The sequence below is a fragment of the Carassius gibelio genome, chromosome B15 (assembly GCF_023724105.1).
Source record: "Carassius gibelio isolate Cgi1373 ecotype wild population from Czech Republic chromosome B15, carGib1.2-hapl.c, whole genome shotgun sequence".
In the NCBI taxonomy this organism is placed as follows: domain Eukaryota; kingdom Metazoa; phylum Chordata; class Actinopteri; order Cypriniformes; family Cyprinidae; genus Carassius; species Carassius gibelio.
The window spans coordinates 4,183,643-4,202,342 of NC_068410.1; the positions used below are offsets into that span (position 1 = coordinate 4,183,643).

General features: G+C 34.7%; 1 protein-coding gene across 1 annotated transcript in view; it reads left to right on the forward strand.

Annotated features, from left to right (window-relative positions):
* Positions 1-14,994, forward strand: part of LOC127972940 (ephrin type-A receptor 4) — a 33,030-nt gene extending 18,036 nt beyond the window's left edge. Inside the window, exons 5-17 of the mRNA XM_052576952.1 lie at positions 754-1,089; positions 5,566-5,690; positions 5,931-6,090; positions 6,513-6,627; positions 7,286-7,338; positions 7,424-7,537; positions 7,619-7,804; positions 10,623-10,684; positions 11,291-11,500; positions 12,008-12,157; positions 12,348-12,541; positions 13,391-13,552; positions 13,644-14,994. Coding sequence (XP_052432912.1) covers positions 754-1,089; positions 5,566-5,690; positions 5,931-6,090; positions 6,513-6,627; positions 7,286-7,338; positions 7,424-7,537; positions 7,619-7,804; positions 10,623-10,684; positions 11,291-11,500; positions 12,008-12,157; positions 12,348-12,541; positions 13,391-13,552; positions 13,644-13,758 — 1,982 coding nt within the window. The 3' untranslated portion in view covers positions 13,759-14,994. The remainder of the gene's footprint in view (positions 1-753; positions 1,090-5,565; positions 5,691-5,930; positions 6,091-6,512; positions 6,628-7,285; positions 7,339-7,423; positions 7,538-7,618; positions 7,805-10,622; positions 10,685-11,290; positions 11,501-12,007; positions 12,158-12,347; positions 12,542-13,390; positions 13,553-13,643) is intronic.
* The last annotated feature ends 3,706 nt before the right edge of the window (positions 14,995-18,700 follow it).

The window sequence follows — 18,700 nt, forward strand, 5'->3', positions numbered from 1 at the left end:
TCCTCACATCAAATAAATGAATTTAAATGAGACAGTATCAGTCTCACTCTACCAGCTGTCTGTCCTCTCTCTCTCTCTCTCTCTCTCTCTTTCTTCCATACTAATGAAAGAGCTCTAGCTCTTTGTAGAACAGACGCTGCTTGTCTTCTCCTTCTGTTCTCGTTCTTTCTCTTCCTTCACCCTACTGTTCAGAAAGGATGGGAAGTTTTAGAATACACAAAACGGTACTTGCATAGATAAACACACACACACACACACATAAACACAAAAAAAAAATAAACATAACAAAATAGAACTGTGAAATGTACAGTAGCTCTTTCAATCAAATAATTTCCAATAATTCCAATTGATAATGAATTATATATATAGAGAGAAAGCGATTGAGAGGAAATTTTAGATGTAATTCTTTATAAAGATTTTTTCTAATATTTATTGTATTATACATGTTGTATATGTCATGTATGCGCATGTGTTTATATATATATATATATATATATATATATATATATATATATATACACACACACACACACACACACACACACACACACACTTTTTGCCTTTTTTGTGCCCATAAATATTTATCATAATAATACTATTAATAATAATCTAAAAATAATTAATAGTAGCATTAAAATTCTATTCAATTTCCCATCATTGCAACATTGTTATTTAAATATAATCACATTTTCCGTTAAGAATTAGCAGGCTGTTTTTTGTAAGGGTTATGCACTTTCTCTGTGTTTATGGCAGGTCCTCCATCCGCTCCTCACAATCTGATTTCTAATGTCAACGAGACGTCGGTGCTGCTGGAATGGAGTCCGCCTCTCTCCTCCGGAGGCCGTCAGGATCTCACCTACAACGTGGTGTGTAAGCAGTGTGTGCGAGACACGCAGAGATGCACGCCGTGTGGAGACGACGTGCGATACTCTCCGCAGCGGCTGAGTCTGCGCTCCACACGGGTGTCCGTTCACCAGCTGCAGGCACACACCAACTACACCTTCCAGATCTGGGCCGTCAACGGGGTGTCCAAACACAACCCCAGTCTGGAGCAGGCCGTGTCCGTCACGCTCACCACCAACCAGGCCGGTGAGTGTGTGTGTGTGTCTGTGTGTCCAAACATGCTCAAATTCAATCAAGCATCATGTTTGCATGTGATTAAGCAAGTGAAACCGATCCTCACTAAGTGTTTTCACGGAGGATTAGAGGAGAAATATAGCATGCCATCAGTCAAAAATTTTGATTAATTAACATTTTTTTAATGTTTGGGAAAGAAGTCTCATATGCTCACCAAGGCTGCATTTATTTGGTTAAAATTACAGTAAAAACTCTAATATTGTTAAATAATAGAATTTAAAATAACTGTGTTTTATTGTAATGTGTATTTTGTAAAATGTAATTTATTCCTGTGATGCGCAGCTGAATTTTTAGCATCATTCCTCCAGTCTTCAGTGTCACATGATCCTTCAGAAATCATTTTAATATGCTGATTTGCTGCTCAAGAAACATTTCTTAAAATCGAGATTTAAAATATAAAAGAAGAGATTCATACTTTTATTCAGCAATGCAATTGAGCACAAGTGACATTAAAGACATTTATGTTTATAAAAAAAAATATTTCCAATAAATTAGGTCCTTTATGACAAAAAAAAATCTATTTAGACAAAATTTGTAAGCAGAATTGAAAATAATAAGAATCATTATTGATACGTGAGCTCCTGTAATAATTGATCATAACTGAGCACCTAATCAGCATATTATAATGATTTCTGAAGATCGTGTGATGACTAATGATGCTGAAAATCAGATTTGATCACAGGAATAACTTATATTTTGAATTTCAAATTAAAAACAGTTATTTAAATTGTAATAATATTTCACAATATTACAGTTTTTACTGTATTTTTGATCAAATAAATGCAGTCTTTGTGAGAATAAGAGACTTCAAAATCATAAAAAAGTCTTAATTAATCTGAACTTTTGACTGGTAGTGTACTATATTTCTCACTTAATCCTCAATGAAAACATTTCACCGGGTTCAATTTCACTCACATAATCACAACTTCTGCATGACCTTTCTGCTCCATTACAAACACAGTCACACATGTAGAGAGTCAAAACACTATTTTGATTCATGGCGGTGTGTGTGTGTGTGTGTGTGTAATTGCGGACGTGTGATACACGGTCTGTTCTCTTGATGGTGTCTTGGGTTTCCTTCGGAATGAAGAGTTAGCTGGAGATCCGGAACTTTCTGTGACAAGCCAAGCCTGTAAATCAGCCTGAGGGTGGAGGCTGGAGGGTGGAGGGTGGAGGGTGGGGGTTTACCATGCATTAACGTGCATTTGGCTGTAGAACAGAGAACCTGAATACATGTGTCCTACGTAGTCATGCACTGGGCGGTTGTGAGTGTATATTTAAAATAATTAACATATACGTCTTAAAGTAGATGCTGCTGACACAATATACGCATGCTGTCAAAGTTAAATTGAAATTCAGATAAAGGCATCTTAAAGTTTCAGTGCTGGTGGAGTACATGAAACCTCCTGTACCATGGTAAAAATTCACTGTAACACGCTGTCGTTAGGAAACAGAAATATGATAAAAGACATCAATGTTTGTCTTTAAAATCATGCATACACCACTAATAATTAAATTTAAAAAAATGCTTTTGTATTACAGATGATGGATTTCTAACTGATGCAGCATTATAATGAGACTTTTTGAAAGAATATGTGAATAAAAAAGCTAAATTAAAATGCTAAAATACATTTTTGCATTTATTTTAAATTAACCTTTGCTATCAAAACACTTGTTTTTAAGTTTAATCAATATGAATTATTATTATTTTACTGATCAAGTATGTATTTGAGCAATAAATCCACATATTGCCTGTCTGCTGAGTATTTGAACTATTATATACCACATAAAACAATATTTAAAAAAAAATCATTTATGTAAACACATTATATATTTATATGTGTGTGTGTGTGTGTGTGTTTATATATATATATATATATATATATATATATATATATATATATATATATATATATATATATATATATATATATATATATATATACATAAAGTATGATAAAAATATTTAAAGATATATAATATTAAATATAATGCATTTAATAAAGTAAAACATATTTATATATTAACAGAATTTTTAAATATATATTTATTTATTCATATACAGTGATATAATTTAATATTTTATAAAAAATTAAATCTCTTATGAAGTCTCTTATGCTCAGCAAGGTTGCATTTATTTGATCAAAAATACAGTAAATTAAATTATGTTGTGAAATATTCTTAAAATGTAAAATTAAATGTTTTCTGCTTATATTTTGTCATTATATATATATTATATATTCTGGCATTTTATATTTTAAAATGTCCTTTATTCCACTGATGAAAAAGTTGAATTTGTAGTAGCCATTAGTCAGAACTATCAGTTTTAAGGATTTGGAATATACTTAGAATTCGGTTTGTAATATTTATTATCATTTTTCACAGTCAAACTCACAGGGATGCCACCAAACATTACGCCACATGTGAAGTGCAGCATATTCCAGCATGCACTAAAGGTGTTAAATGAAGCATATAACATGTCGTTCCTAAATCAGTTTTACAAAATCTTAACATGCCTGAGTGTTTAAGATGATTGAGCACAGATTCTCATCTTTCCTTTAAGTTATCTCAGCCAGACACACACACACACACGCAACTCCATTACAGCCCATATCTGTCAGAGCAGAGGGCATGATGGATGAGCGTTAGAGATGAGTGTGTTAGGTGTGTGAAGGGGGGCCGGTGACCTCTGTGTTTTTGGCTGGAGGGGGTCGTCTCCGAGTCCCCCGAGGGACAACCCTAAATCACGTTTAGCCTGTCGGGCCTGGCAGAGGAAGACTGATCTGTGAGATGGGAGAGGGCCGCTGTCGAGCTGCTGCTACAGCTGGCGGGGGATTGAATTGTTTAACAGAATCACACACACACTCGCTAATGCACGGAGATGAAACTCTAGCTTAAGCATTTAGAATTTGGGATGCTTGAAGTAGGCCAACAGAAATTGTTTTCTGTGCTGATTTCTGGGGAAGAATTGACCTATATATAAATATCGCTCCATAGTTCAGCTAAATAAAACCTTAAATTGTAAAAAGGCTTATTGCAAAGGTGGGGATATAATTAAATTTATGCACTGTATGTTTCTAAGTGAAGCACAGCACTGTGTACATTTACACACGAGCAGCTCATGATCCAGGGCTTTCAGCATCTCAAAGCGGCTCAATTCACATCTGTTTTTAGTTTGGGTCTCTTATGACGTGCGTTTGTAAATACAACATGCACCAAACTTCATCCTGAACTTGAGAATCATTTAAACCAGCTGCTGTTGACATCAGAAGAGAAGCTTTAAGAGTTCCATGCGGTTTTCTTTCAAAATAAAAGCTGAGTAATTTAATGTTTGTAAATTAAGAAATGAAGACAGCCATAAATATTAGTATTTTAACAGGGTGTTAAAAGTTATTATCATAAAAAAAAAAAAAGTTTTTAATAAAGTGCCTGTTGTCAACAAAAGTGATACTTTATAGGTTCCCTGCAGTTTTGTGTCAAAATAAAAGCTCAATTGTTTAATATTTGAAAATGAAGAAAACAGCCATAAATATTAGTATTGTAACTTTTACTTTAATTTTAAAATAAAACTAATTTTATTAAATTATTATTTTACTTCGATACTTAATAAATATATATATATTTTTTAATTTTACACTGAAATAACGGTTATATTTCTTGCTAATGTTTAATATTTTAGTTCATCTTTTTTATGTTAATATTGTATTCAAACATTTTGCCATGTGGTTTCTGTGCACAATATTTTTTGTTTGTTTGTTTGACACTTCGATTTTTCAGCTCTCAGTCACCTTAAATACCATTTACATGTGAAAATGATGGCAAAATGTCTGAAACATCGTGGCCCTAGAATTTGACGGTTGTTCAATGTCAAGTATGATCAATTGTAATAGTGATGCTTGACTTGGCAAACACCACTAATTAGCCAAAATACACAAGACAATGTGTAGGACTTTGCCAAAAACAATGTTTGAATTCTGTGGAAATATGCTGAGCTTTCTGTGGTTTTGATGTGTTTGGTAGAGGCAGCTAACACAGAAAGACCTTTGCCATCTTCCAGATCCGTTTTCACTTTCTTTCGCTGTCTTTTTGTTTACTGTGTTTTCCATTCTGTGTGATGTGTCTTTGGAAAAGCGGAGAAGGGGATGCACATCTCTGTTTTGTTTGTTTCCGAGTCTGTTTGACTTTCTCACCCTCAACAAAAACAGCTTCGGGGGAAAAAAACCCAAACAGACAATAGCGGTCTTAACTCCAGATCCACAGTTTAGAAGAAGAAAAAGCTCTCCTTGTCCTCCGGGTTTATCCTTTTCCAATCTGTTTGTCTGTGAGGTGAAAAAAGAAAGACAGCTGTGTTAGGAAAACCTGACAAAAGTACAATTTAGTAAGCCTAGACCTTTTATAAATATATGAACTCTTTCTGTGTGTCCTCAGCTCCCTCCACGGTCATGATGGTTCAGAGTAAGGACATCACACGCCACACGCTCTCTCTGTTCTGGGACAAACCCGAGAAACCCAACGGAGTCATACTGGAGTACGAGGTCAAATACTACGAGAAGGTGAATGTTCTTGTTTTTTTGTCATAGGATAAATATTACGGGTGCACTGTTCCTTTAAGAAGCTATTGTTCAAACACACTGAATGTACACACTACAGCAATCCTTGTAGACATTCGCTGTCTGGATAAACAGGAAGTGAGGTTTTTATTAGAGTTAAAATAGCTCCCTAATGTGCCCTTTGGCTTCTCACCTTCCTCTCGTCTTCCGTCTACTGTCTCTCTGTTTATTCATGAATCTCAGGATCAGAACGAGAGGAGTTATCGCATCATAAAGACGACGTCTCGAATCGCTGATATTAAAGACCTGACTCCGCTGACCTCCTACGTGTTTCACGTGCGCGCTCGCACTGCAGCCGGATACGGAGAGTTCAGCGCCCCATTTGAGTTCAGCACCAACACCGGTGAGTGTTGAATGATCTAGAATGATCTAGAATCAGCTTCATGTGCTCAAAAAATATAAAGATACCTCATATAAAAAAAAGTCCCAAATGACATGCAATACAATATACACTTATACACTGTGTACTTATGCAAGTGTATGAATTATATAAGGTTATTTTTTCATTCAACTTTAGTGTCTGATGTGCATGAAGTGCATGAAGTGTCCAACATTCCACACTTTGTTTTTTCGATTATTTAAATGCATGATCCGGGTGTTTAATATGCAGCTTTTCTTTTAGAATTTTCAGCGTGAGCGATCTACTCACATTATTTATACTACAAAAAAGCATAGAATAGCACATAAGTACACAAATTGGGATGCACGATTTGCTCTAAAAATATGCAGAATGAATAAGAGAATAAATGTAGATGTCTTTCTCAGTCGCAGCTCCTGTGGTTGGAGGAGTCATGAGCTCTGCTGTGCTGCTGATGTTGGTGGCCGGATGTGTTGTTGTTCTCCTCCTCATCCTCATCATTACCTTCATCATCACCAAAAGGTGACAGAACATCCAGTATATTTTCCATGATGACAGACCAGTGTTGAGATTGTTAAATGAAACTAAAAATAGCTTTCTGAAATAAAGCTGCAATAAAGTGAAATATACATTTTAGATGAAAAAAGTTTCTAAAATGAATACAACTGCAATCAAAATAAAGCTAAATAGAAATATTGAAAAACAAAGACTAATAAAAAATGGCAAAAACACATAACAAATTTAATAGAACTTTAACTATAAAGTTCTGAACAATTCAAATATAATATGATTATAATAATAATAAAAAAAATGCTTGTGTGTGTGTAAATGTAAAATGTCAAGTTTTTTTATATTTTTATTTTAAAAATATATATTTTTTCATTTATTTTTAAATATAAAAAAAAATTCATATATATATATTTCTATAAAATGCCTAATATTATCTAATTTCATTATGCTGAGATCACACATGTCAATAAATACGTTTCATCATGCACAATTCTTTTTTCAAAATAAAATGAAGAATTTATCTTATATGTGTCAGCATTAATAACAAAAGCAGTCAAAAGTACTGAAGTATTCAAAAGTACTATTACAGTGAATAAACAGTTGTAAAACACTACTGTGATAGATAAATAAAAGTATGAATGCTGAAAATTTGTGAATGTTTTAATTTCAGGAGGCGCAAATACAACAAAACTAAACAGACAGAGGAGAAAAACCTGCAGCCAGGTAAGAAAACCCCTTTCATTAATCCTCAGCTGGAACCAAAGATGAACATCTATTGTTCTCAAACCTTCTGTCGATGTGCTGGCAGGGGTGCGAATATATGTGGACCCTTTCACCTACGAAGACCCCAACCAGGCCATCAGGGAGTTCGCTAAGGAGATCAATACCTCCTGTATCAAAATCGAGAAGGTGATCGGCATCGGTGCGTTAACTGCCTTTCTATGTCTTCAGAATGTCATTTATTGATGATAGATGCATGTGACGTCACTTCCTGTCTCTGTAGGTGAGTTTGGCGAGGTTTGCAGCGGCCGTCTGAAGCTTCCTGGAAAGCGAGAGATCTGTGTAGCCATCAAGACCCTGAAGGCGGGGTTTAACGAGCAGCAGAGGCTGGACTTCCTGAGCGAGGCCAGCGTGATTGGCCAGTTTGACCATCCTAATATCATCCACCTGGAAGGTGTGGTCACCAAATGTAAGTCAAAGCTTACATCATGCATTTTTATTTGTGCAATCTATATATATATATAGAATGTAAATGTACATATAGAAAATGTGAATTAAATTTGTTAAATTTAATTTAGTTTATTATATTTAAAGTAAAATTTTAATGTATATATTACAAAGCTTTGCATCTTGAAAAAAATTCTGATTTGCAAAGATGACCTAATATTACCTTAATATAATATTACTCTCTTAATTATGCTGAATATATATATAGCATTTTTTTACATTTCACAGAATAAGACTCGAGATTTTTCAAATATATGAAAAGTTTATTTGCAAAAACTGTTTTTATTCTTTATTTTTTTCAAATCATGTTTTCTATTGTGTTTTGTGTTAGTTAGCTGTTTTTTTTTTTGTTTTTTTTTAGTTATTATTATTTAATCAAAACAACCCAACTACAGTTTGACTGATATTAATTGGAATGCAGGACCAAAACAAAATAAAAAAATTACCTTGATTTTTGTGATCTGTTTTAGCAAATGTACTCAATAAAAAAAACAATACAACAAAACAATAAAAGCAGTCAAATGATAAATGTTTTGGTTTTAACTACAAATATGAAATATTAAAAATATAAAATTTTACTTTCATTCTGCAAAAGAGTGGAGGAGTAGAAATCAGGATCAAATCAGTATCGTAAAATCAGGACTTCATACAGTTGGAAATGGGCTGAGAACTGAACAAATAGTTGTGGGGAATCATGTCAGCAGTTTTTCTGCTGATTAAGGGTTCATACAAGATTTCTTCATATTGGAAATTCTTGTCAAAAGAAAAAATGCTACAAATGCATTATATTTTTAAGAAAGTGTGTCATGCTTAAGCTTTTTGGAATCAGCACCAAAAATTAAGTATTGAATTTTATTCAGAAAATATGATGCATTATTAAAATACATAAAGAGCTTTTCTTTGTCTTCCTCAGTCATTTTTAGTTTGGGATGTTTTCAAGAGGTTCGATATTAGTTTTGAGTTAGTCACAGTGGAATTCAAACAGGGACAGAACTAAAAAGAAATTCAAAAAAATATACTATTATGCAAAAAAAATACCCCAATGAGTCAAAACTCATACATTTCATGCTAATAAAAACCTGTTTATGCTTCTGTGAATTAGACAGCAGAATGCTGGTCAGAAGTGGGGATCATAAGTGAGCACAAACCCCTGAAGAAACAGGCTGCTGATTGAATGTGTCTTTCTTTTGATGTGCTAATGGTGGTGTGTTTATGTATGCATGTCCAGCGTATCTGTCTGTTTGCTTGCTGAGCGTGTCTCGACAAAAACTGCTATGTGATGCACACACACACACATACACACACACACACATACACAACCTTGTGGTCTCCAGATGGAGTGGGTCGCTCTGGACGGATAATGTGAGCTAAAAAGCACAGCAGAGTCATTAATCAAGTCGTCAGAGCTAAATGTGTTAGAGGTTAGAGTGTCACCCTATATCTCTAACCTACAGCCTCTGCTGTGTGTGTGTGTGTGTGTGTGTGTGTGAGAGAGAGAGAGATAGAGAATGAGAGAGAGAGAACGTCACACTCCACACACTACACATTTAGCATGTTTCTGAAAAACAGATTTTTTTTTCAGAACAAATGTAGATTTTTAATAGATTTTGTATATTTATTTATATATATTTAATATATAAAAAAAAAGAATATATATATATATATATATATATATATATATACACAATTTACGCACACACACACACACACACACATATATATATATATATATATATATATATAAACATACATATATTAGTAATATATTAATATATTAGTTTTTGTTATAAAATTGTTAATTAAATATTTGTTTTTAAATTTATGTTATTAAAATAGAGTATGCTGTATAAGCTAAAAGAAACACAGTTTTGAGCAGCAGGTGACATAAAAACATTAATTTATAATCCCTTAGTAAATTAAAACGTTAGGAGACATTTCTAACAATTGGATATCAGCCAGCAATGTCAATGTTTAATTTAATTTTAGCTTATAAATGTCCTCATGAAACTATAAAGCCATCTTAAGTCTCCGGCTTTGTGTTACAGCAGAGCTAATGGAGTTGAATGCTTCATTTGCATAATTTAATGAGTATGAATTGAATCTAAATATGTAAATAAGGTGGTGTTGGATACTGGGCCTCTCGGTTCTGATTCAACAGCATTTCTTTGTGATTATTTTTCTCCTTTTTTATGACTTGTGGTATTTGTATTATAAATAAATAAAAAATGCTTGTATTATTTATTTATTTTTTAAATATTAATAGTGTAATGTGTGTTGTCAAACATACACATATATGTCTGCACAGCCGTACATGCTAAGTCAGTAAACGCTTCATTAGCATTGTAATAGGGTGGGCGGAGAGGGGCGGGGCTGGGAAACTCTGACAGTGAGAGGGCGGGGTCAGAGGTCACCTGCTCCTCAGGCCCTCTGGAGGACCTGTCAGTCAAACTCGCCTCAAGGTCATCAGAAAGGCCAGCCCAACAAAGATGTCTGACAATGTGTCTGGTCCAGCTTTATTCCCGCACTTCCTCTAAAGAAAAGGAGCATTGGCTAAGTGTCAATCAGTCGGTCTGTGACTGTGTGTTGATTATCTTTAAAAAACTCATATTCATGCTCTGTGCTCAGTGTTTACATCTGGCTGACATTGACTTTTGTGCAATACACAAGAAGTTTCAGTATACAGTGTCGCATTTGCCCTCTGCATCTCTGGGATTTGTGTTTTCGTACAGAAACTTACAGAAAAGTAATTGTTCTCTTTTTGTCTCTATTTGTGATTTCAGGCAAACCAGTTATGATTATTACAGAGTACATGGAGAACGGCTCACTGGACATGTTTCTCAGAGTAAGATTGTGTAGAATTTGAGTGTCTTGAGTGTCGTTCTACATTTAAAAAATATATATTTTAATTACATTAATTTGTGCATTTCAGATATCCACTGACAGATATTTTCAAACCCGATTCCAAAAAAGTTGGGACACTACAAATTGTAAATAAAAACAGAATGCAATGATGTGGAAGTTTAAAATGTTAATATTTTATTCTGAATAAACTGTGAAAATGTATCATTTTAAGGGAAAAATAAATTGATTTTAAATTTCATGGCATCAACACATCTCAAAAAAGTTGGGACAAGGCCATGTTTACCACTGTGTGGCTGCCCCTTCTCTTTTTATAACAGTCTGCAAACGTCTGGGGACTGAGGAGACAAGTTGCTCAAGTTTAGGAATAGTAATGTTGTCCCATTCTTGTCTAATACAGGCTTCTAGTTGCTCAACAAATTTATTGAAAATTGAAAAACTGATGCATGTTTTTGATAAAGGACAGTGTTAAAGCTCAACTGGAGTTTTTCTCTATCCTAAATGATTAAGGAAAGCAGTCACGACTAGATCAGCTTTGATTGTTGTCAGCGTGTCATTATTCAGGTCTGACGTGTCCTTTCTCTTCCAGAAGAATGACGGCCGCTTCACAGTTATTCAGCTGGTGGGCATCCTGAGAGGAATCGCATCTGGAATGAAATATCTGTCTGATATGAGTTACGTTCACAGAGATCTGGCAGCACGCAACATCCTGGTGAACAGCAACCTGGTGTGCAAAGTGTCTGATTTTGGGATGTCCAGAGTGCTTGAAGACGAGCCAGAAGGAGCGTATACTACCAGGGTAAGAGTGTGTGTATGTTTTTACATTGATTTATTTATAATTGTACATTCATATTATCAAATGTACAATCAAGTAACTTTTGGACATATAATGGTCAGTTATTTTGTTAACAAATAGGAACCACGCAAGCTTCTTAAGCATTTATTAAAATTTTTCATGTTTATTTTTTTTTTTTCATTTTAGTGTAAGCTTTAGTAATTTTTGATGTGTTTGTAGTTTTTTTAAAGGTCGATACATTTTTTTGTTTTGTTTTTATTTCAGCCTTTAATGTTTTTTCAGATTTAGTAATTGTACTAATACTTATTTTTCAGTAAACATTACACATTTAAATATATAAATATAAAAACCACAATATATCAGAATTTCACAATACTAGCACTGGTTCCGATACTGTCATATGGAATATCATACTTCCAGGAATGTCACTTATTCAGATTAATTCTGATCTATTATGCTGTTTTGAATTAGATGTTATATTTGTCAATAACATGAACCTGTAAATCACAGGGAGGGAAGATCCCAATCCGCTGGACGGCTCCAGAAGCCATCACATACAGGAAGTTCACCTCAGCCAGTGACGTGTGGAGTTACGGCATCGTCATGTGGGAAGTGATGTCATATGGTGAACGACCATACTGGGATATGAGCAACCAGGATGTAAGTGGCACTGTAGCACAAATCAAATTAATCTAATCTGGCGTTCTCATGGTATGCTTTCCAGAAATGCATGCAAAGTTTTAATACTCAGCTTTATCGTGCTATTGTGTGCCATGCCAAGTTATACAAACAGACTGAATGCCGTAGTTCAGCAAGTTCAGTCATTCGTTTCCTCTCCTCTGTTTCCTAGGTGATAAAGGCAATAGAGGAAGGCTACCGGTTGCCACCGCCCATGGAGTGTGCTCTGGCTCTGCATCAGCTCATGCTGGAGTGCTGGATGAGGGAGCGAGCGGACAGACCCAAATTCAGCCAGATCGTCAACATGCTGGACAAACTCATACGCAATCCTGCCACGCTCAAGAGGACGGCGGGAGACGCCAGCAGGTGAACACACACAGAGATTTCCATTCACATTTTTATTGCTATTTTGAGAATATTTTGGTACAAGTATGCGTTTGGCATTTGTCAATGCTTATAATAATAATAAAAAAATTGTGTTACCTTGTTCCCCAAACATGTTTTTTGTTTTTCTGTTTTTCTGGGGACATTTTCAGAAATGTATTCTTGAGAGAAAGCAACTTATAACGTATGCAAAGTTTCAAAATGCTTGTTTCATCTGCCATTGTGTTCCAGCTTTTTCCAAAATGCATTTTAGTTTTTTTTTTTTTTTTAAGAAATTACTAATTTTATTCAGCAAGGATGCATTCAATCGATCAATTGTGACAGGAAAGACATTTATTAAATTAGAAAGATTTCAAATAAATGCTGTTCTTTTATTAATAAAAATGTATTAAAACTGTATCATGGTTTCCACAAAAAATACTAGGCAGCATAACTGTTATTTTAACAGCATTAAAATAATAAGAAATATTTCTAAGCAGCAAATCAGCATATTATTACATTTTCTAAAGGATCTTGTGACACTGAAGACTGGAGGAATGATGCTGAAAATACAGCTTTGATCACAGGAATAAATGACATTTTAAAATATATTACATGGAAACTAGTTATTTTAAATTGTAATGATATCTCATAATTTAAATCATTAAACAAATGCAGCCTTGGTGAGCATGAATTATCATACAGACCCCAAACTTTTCAACTGTTGGATATGTTTTAGGCTTAACCTAAAATATGCTTTTTGGTGCACACACACACACACACACACACACAATTCTGACTAGTTTATTTTTTTCAGGATTAAAATATATTCTCTGATGTTGTCATCTTCAGGCCACACCCTTCCACACTTCACCACGCCCCCTCTGAAGGCTCCGCCCCCTCATTGGCTTCTGTGGAAGAATGGCTGAAAATCATTGGACTTGAGCAATACAGAGACAACTTCATCACAGCAGGATTCTGCAGCTTAGAGAGCGTCTTACCCATGAGTCACGAGTGAGCATCACTTTAACACATCACACACACAATTACACATCCTGATGAGCTTGAAGATGACTTCAGCTTCCCAAAACTCCCTCTTTTACAGGGATCTGGTCAAGATGGGAATCTCATGCAGTTCGCATCAGAGGAAGATCCTGAGCAGCGTGCAGGAGTTATCGTCTGGAATGCATCACAGACAAGACACAAAGCTTCCTGTCTGATCTGTGACGAGGAAAAAAAAACAATGCATCATGTTGGTTAACATGGATTACAAGAGGGACGTAATATTTCACATCACTCTTGCACTTTAATTAATGTGAATGGTATGAAGATCAGAGTGAATGAGCTAAACTGCACTTTTCTGGGCCGCTTTGTGCTTCTATAAGGAATTTTCTTCAAGTCTAAGGATTTTAAACTGGCATTTTGCCGACAATTAACATGACTTAATGCGTCTCTCTCGATGAGATGTTTCTGTCCCCTGTTGTTCTAGGCGGCGAGGCAGTGTTTTTTGACAGGAGAAAGTTTGAGAAGTGTCCTCCTTCTGTAAGGGGAAAGAACCATTTCAACTAAGTGCAAACAGACTACGACGCTTTTCACCTCAGGATCTTTTCAGGATGGCCGCTCGTCGTCAGCAGGAAGGAATTGTTCCCTGTGGATCAGATTTGAACATTATATTCAAACAGATCTTTTGCCTCGGGGAAATGATTTTAAGCCTTTGCAAATGAAACTAACAGACCTTTTGGACGGTGTGTGTTTGTTTTATGAAGGCCAGATGGGAGTTGCAGAGGCATTGCTGAATGGAAAATTATATTGCTTTATTTGTTGAAAAAAATAAATAAATAAAGGGAATGAGGAGATAGATCCAGATAAGATTTTAAGTCTTAAGTTACTCATGTTCCTTGCATCCAATCTTTGCATTTTTATTTAGCTAAGTCAAAGACTGATGGTCTTTCCTATTTTCTTGTTTCTTTCATTTCTTTTTTTTTTTCCACGTCTAAATAAATCCTAGGCAAACAGCTAAATCTGTGTTTAATTTGATACAAAATTTTAAACTGCTGAACTGAATCGTTGTGAGAATTTCATAGTCACAGGTATATTTTTGAAACTTTTTTTTCCACTGTACATAATCTAGGATTTTGTATGTACATAGTTTTTAATTGTTTTTCTGCATGATGTAAATAATACTAGCAGATGTTTCCATGTACAGTTCTAAGTTCCCTCATCTTCCTTTTTTCTTCCTTAACGAAATGCATTTAATTATACAGCAAGCATAATATTCAAGTTGGCAGTAAACTTAACATTGTAAAACAGCAGTACATTTAAAAATGTTCTGTAACAAGTTGAGGAGTCTTTTAATTTCTCAGTTTCTGTATTTCCACCTTTAGGTGCACCTAACTTATAAGCTTTATTTATGATCTTTTGTATCTAGTTCATAAAATAAAATTTGGAAGAAACTGTTTGCAGTTGCCGTTCTATATTATCTTCATTATCCAACATCCACATATCTCTACATTAGTGCAAACCAAGCGTGAAAACCTTTCCATATGCTCAGGATGTTCCTTTTCATACTGTACGTACAGCTTGCAATGACATTATTATTAATGCATTTTATGAGTTGTCCCCCTTTTTTCCTTTTTTTTAAAAGGGTTACATATAACATTTGTTTTAGTGGTACTTCTTCATTTTTGCGATGATTTGTCCGCTATGGAGAGTACTTTAAAGTCTGACTCTTCCAGATCATTCTCAAGGAGATCAAGTTCTTTCAGGTGGGATGGATTTGATTTCAGAGCTTCAGTGCCGCCAAATTTTCATGTGTTATGTTACTTTTGGACAACCTGAAGAGAGCCGAGTGGATTTTCATAAAGTAGATAATTTAACAAACAAGGGTATAAATGTTGTTTTGTAGAAATCTGATTTGGTTCCATATTTTGACCTCAGCTTCTCTAGTTTTCAGTGAGGTCTTTGTAGTCCGAGACAGAGCTTCTTCACCCCTGACTGAGTCTTAGATCATCAATACTCAGATCCAGATCTGTCAGACTAGAGGTCTTTGAGCTGAGAGCTGAAGCCAAAGTGGTTAGTTTCCACCTTTATCAAAAACTATATTTCTATATCTTAATGTTTTCAATCTACAGTTTGGATGACGAAGAACAGCAGACATCAGCTTTACTCCCTGATCTCCAGATCTGTTGTTGCCCAAATCCAGCTCTTTTAGAGTTTGAGCTCAGAGCTGAAGCTAGCGATTCAAAGCTTTCTGTTTTGATTTTGCAAGTTGACATTCAAAAAATCACTTTAAAGGAAAAGTTCACCAAAAAGTCTGTCATTTACTGATAAATTAACTTTTTTTGTAGGCTTGATTTAAATCCAGACCTCATAATGCACATTTAACATTTAATTTTTCATAACAAAAGTTTGAGTCATTGCTGAGTGAAAGTGAGCCGATCTTTTTTTACATATAAAATTCCCGACAACGTTAATTTTTTTTAAATTGTTCTGATTTGTCACGTGACACGTTGGGCGTCGATGACGTCTTTACTGTCTATGCGTCAAACCAATAGACAGTAAAACGCGCGTCCAAAGGCGACGATAATTACTCCACAAGTACTTTAACTTTGTTTTTCATATAGGCTAGAGTTATTGTATGGCCTCGAGATACTTGAAACATTGCTGTCATATGAAGTAAGTCATTTTTTTTTATTAGCCTAATTAATTTATTTTTTTGGCCTGGCGTTTAAAACAATGTTATTTGTTATGGACTTTGTCCTCAGTGAAATCTCGTGTTTCGCCGAAGAAAGAAACTTGCATCATAAAGACATGGGGGTGAGTAAATAACTTTCATTTATGAGTCAATTTTTTTTTAAAGACAACATGAATTCAAAAGTCACTCTAGTTACATTTTGATTGCGTTTTCATGGTATCATTTCAAATATTTTTCAAATACTTTCATCAAAAATGCTGAAACAACTTACCTTTTCGATTGACATCACTAAGACCACAGTTTTATTATAGAATAAAAACCTGTCATATAGTGACTTTTATCTTTTAATTAATTCCCGAAAGATAATATCAAGTTCAACCATAGTTTTTCTCACTGAATATCCAGGTTTAAAAATTAAATAAAAAAAATGTTTAATGCTGTTTCATAGTGACAAATGAAAGGGTTGCAACAGTAGCTTTAAGGCAGTTCTTCCTTGTCTTTATTGAGTGACTGTGAATCATACATTTATAAAAAAATTTTTTTTTTACTTTTGTCAATTAAATAAAAGTTGAAGAGAATTAACAAATCACAGATATTTGTGATTTTATTGCATTTTACAAAATGCAACTCCCAACTTCTGTGGAATTGGGGTTGGATAAATAGCACATTATTATGGTATGTCATGGGTAAGCAACATTTATTAAATCAAGATTAAATTAAAATTCAATATAATTTGAAATTAAATGTAACTTAAACAATTTAGAATTTTAAGAATCTTTTAGCTGAACTAATACAGACTTTGATCCTTCACTGTTGTCTTGACAGGCTAGTGTACAATCTAGTTGTATTATATTTCTGTATAGGACATAAGTACAATACTTATAGTAATGTAAGTAATCAACCCTCACTCACCCTTTCAGTCCATTGAAAAAGGTGCAGAAAAAACTGTAACCTCTGGCATTTATTAGAGACGGTCTTTTTCCGTATGTCTCACTCACATATGTTTATTTTTCAACACAATCTGAAAAATTTATTCCCGGGTCACTAGATTTTGCACTTTCACACTGCCAGTGATTACACGGGATATGTGCGTGCTTTCACACACAACCCGTAAAGATCCCGTAATGACACGTAACATCAGGGTGTGATGTGTAATGTACGAGTCGAAACCGTTAGGCACGTTATACTTTCACTGAAGCAAGCTAACAATCTCGGCGTCAGCGCGGAAAGTGAGGAACTAACTGATCTCTGCTTCATTACAGTTTGCACATATTTTTTCGTCGCGAACGTTGATCTTCCTTCAAAACAGCTGGTAAAAGAGTCGCGCGATAATGTGCGTCATCACTTCGACACGGCATTAGATCTGGCTTTTGTTCACACAGCTCTCGTCCCGGGTTGAACCCGGCAATGTTACTAGGTCCCCGACCCGGGATTAATGCCGGAATCAATCCTGGGACGTGTTTGCTTTCACCCGGCAAAGGTGTATTTTAGCTCCAACTCAGGAGGTCATATGTTACCTGCTATCTATCAAAGGCTGTTCTCTATATCTTTGCAGTGGTTCTTACCTTGTGTTTTCAGAACTCATCCTGCTGGTCCTTGTAAATCAGTCAATCAAACTGTTGTATTTATCTTTTTCATGGGTTACCTGTTCCTCCAAATGTGAGCATGTTGTGGCATTAAGGAAGTGACCTATAGTCTTAGCCTCAGTTGTCACACCCACTAAACATCTGATGCTTGTTGCACGCAAAAATGAAAAGCACATTCTCATAACAACAAGTGCAAATCTTATTGGCTGGTTTTGCACAACTTCCTTGAATAAAGGCACACCAGGCACATTAGCCTGCCTTGTAATAAAGTTTTTGAGGATGGAAAAATCACTAGATTTGGCTGAATTTGAAATCAGAAAAATGTTCTGATTTTTGTATTTTGCACTTAATAACAAGAAGAGTAGATTTCCACAAGCAGAACAACAATTATTTGAATGATTTTCTGCTTTTTTTCTCAATACTTAAAACCTAAGTTCAACCTAAAATAGATGTCATCAGTCACCGTCATGTCATTCGAAACCTGACTGGAGAATGTAGTCGGGTCAGTTATGCAGGTTTCTCTATGCCTCAGGTTTAATTGTCAGTCTTGTAGTCTGGTTTATTCATATTCTATCTATTTGGATTTCTCTACCTGGATTTGATTTTATGACTTCTGCTTTGTCTTGGATTTTCTCTTGACCCCATGTCATTCAAATCTCTATTCCTAAATCCGCAACCTTGTGAGTTTTCTTAAATTCAGTGTTCAAGAAATTAAGCATGAAGGTTTATGCGTGTGTGCATTTATTATATTTATTTATTTACATATATTACATGTGTAACTCTTTATAAAAGTGGATAACATCATATTAGTTAACATAACCAAATGTATAAATAGAAAAATATACCTATGAACACAAAAAAATATATTTTTAATAATGTTCG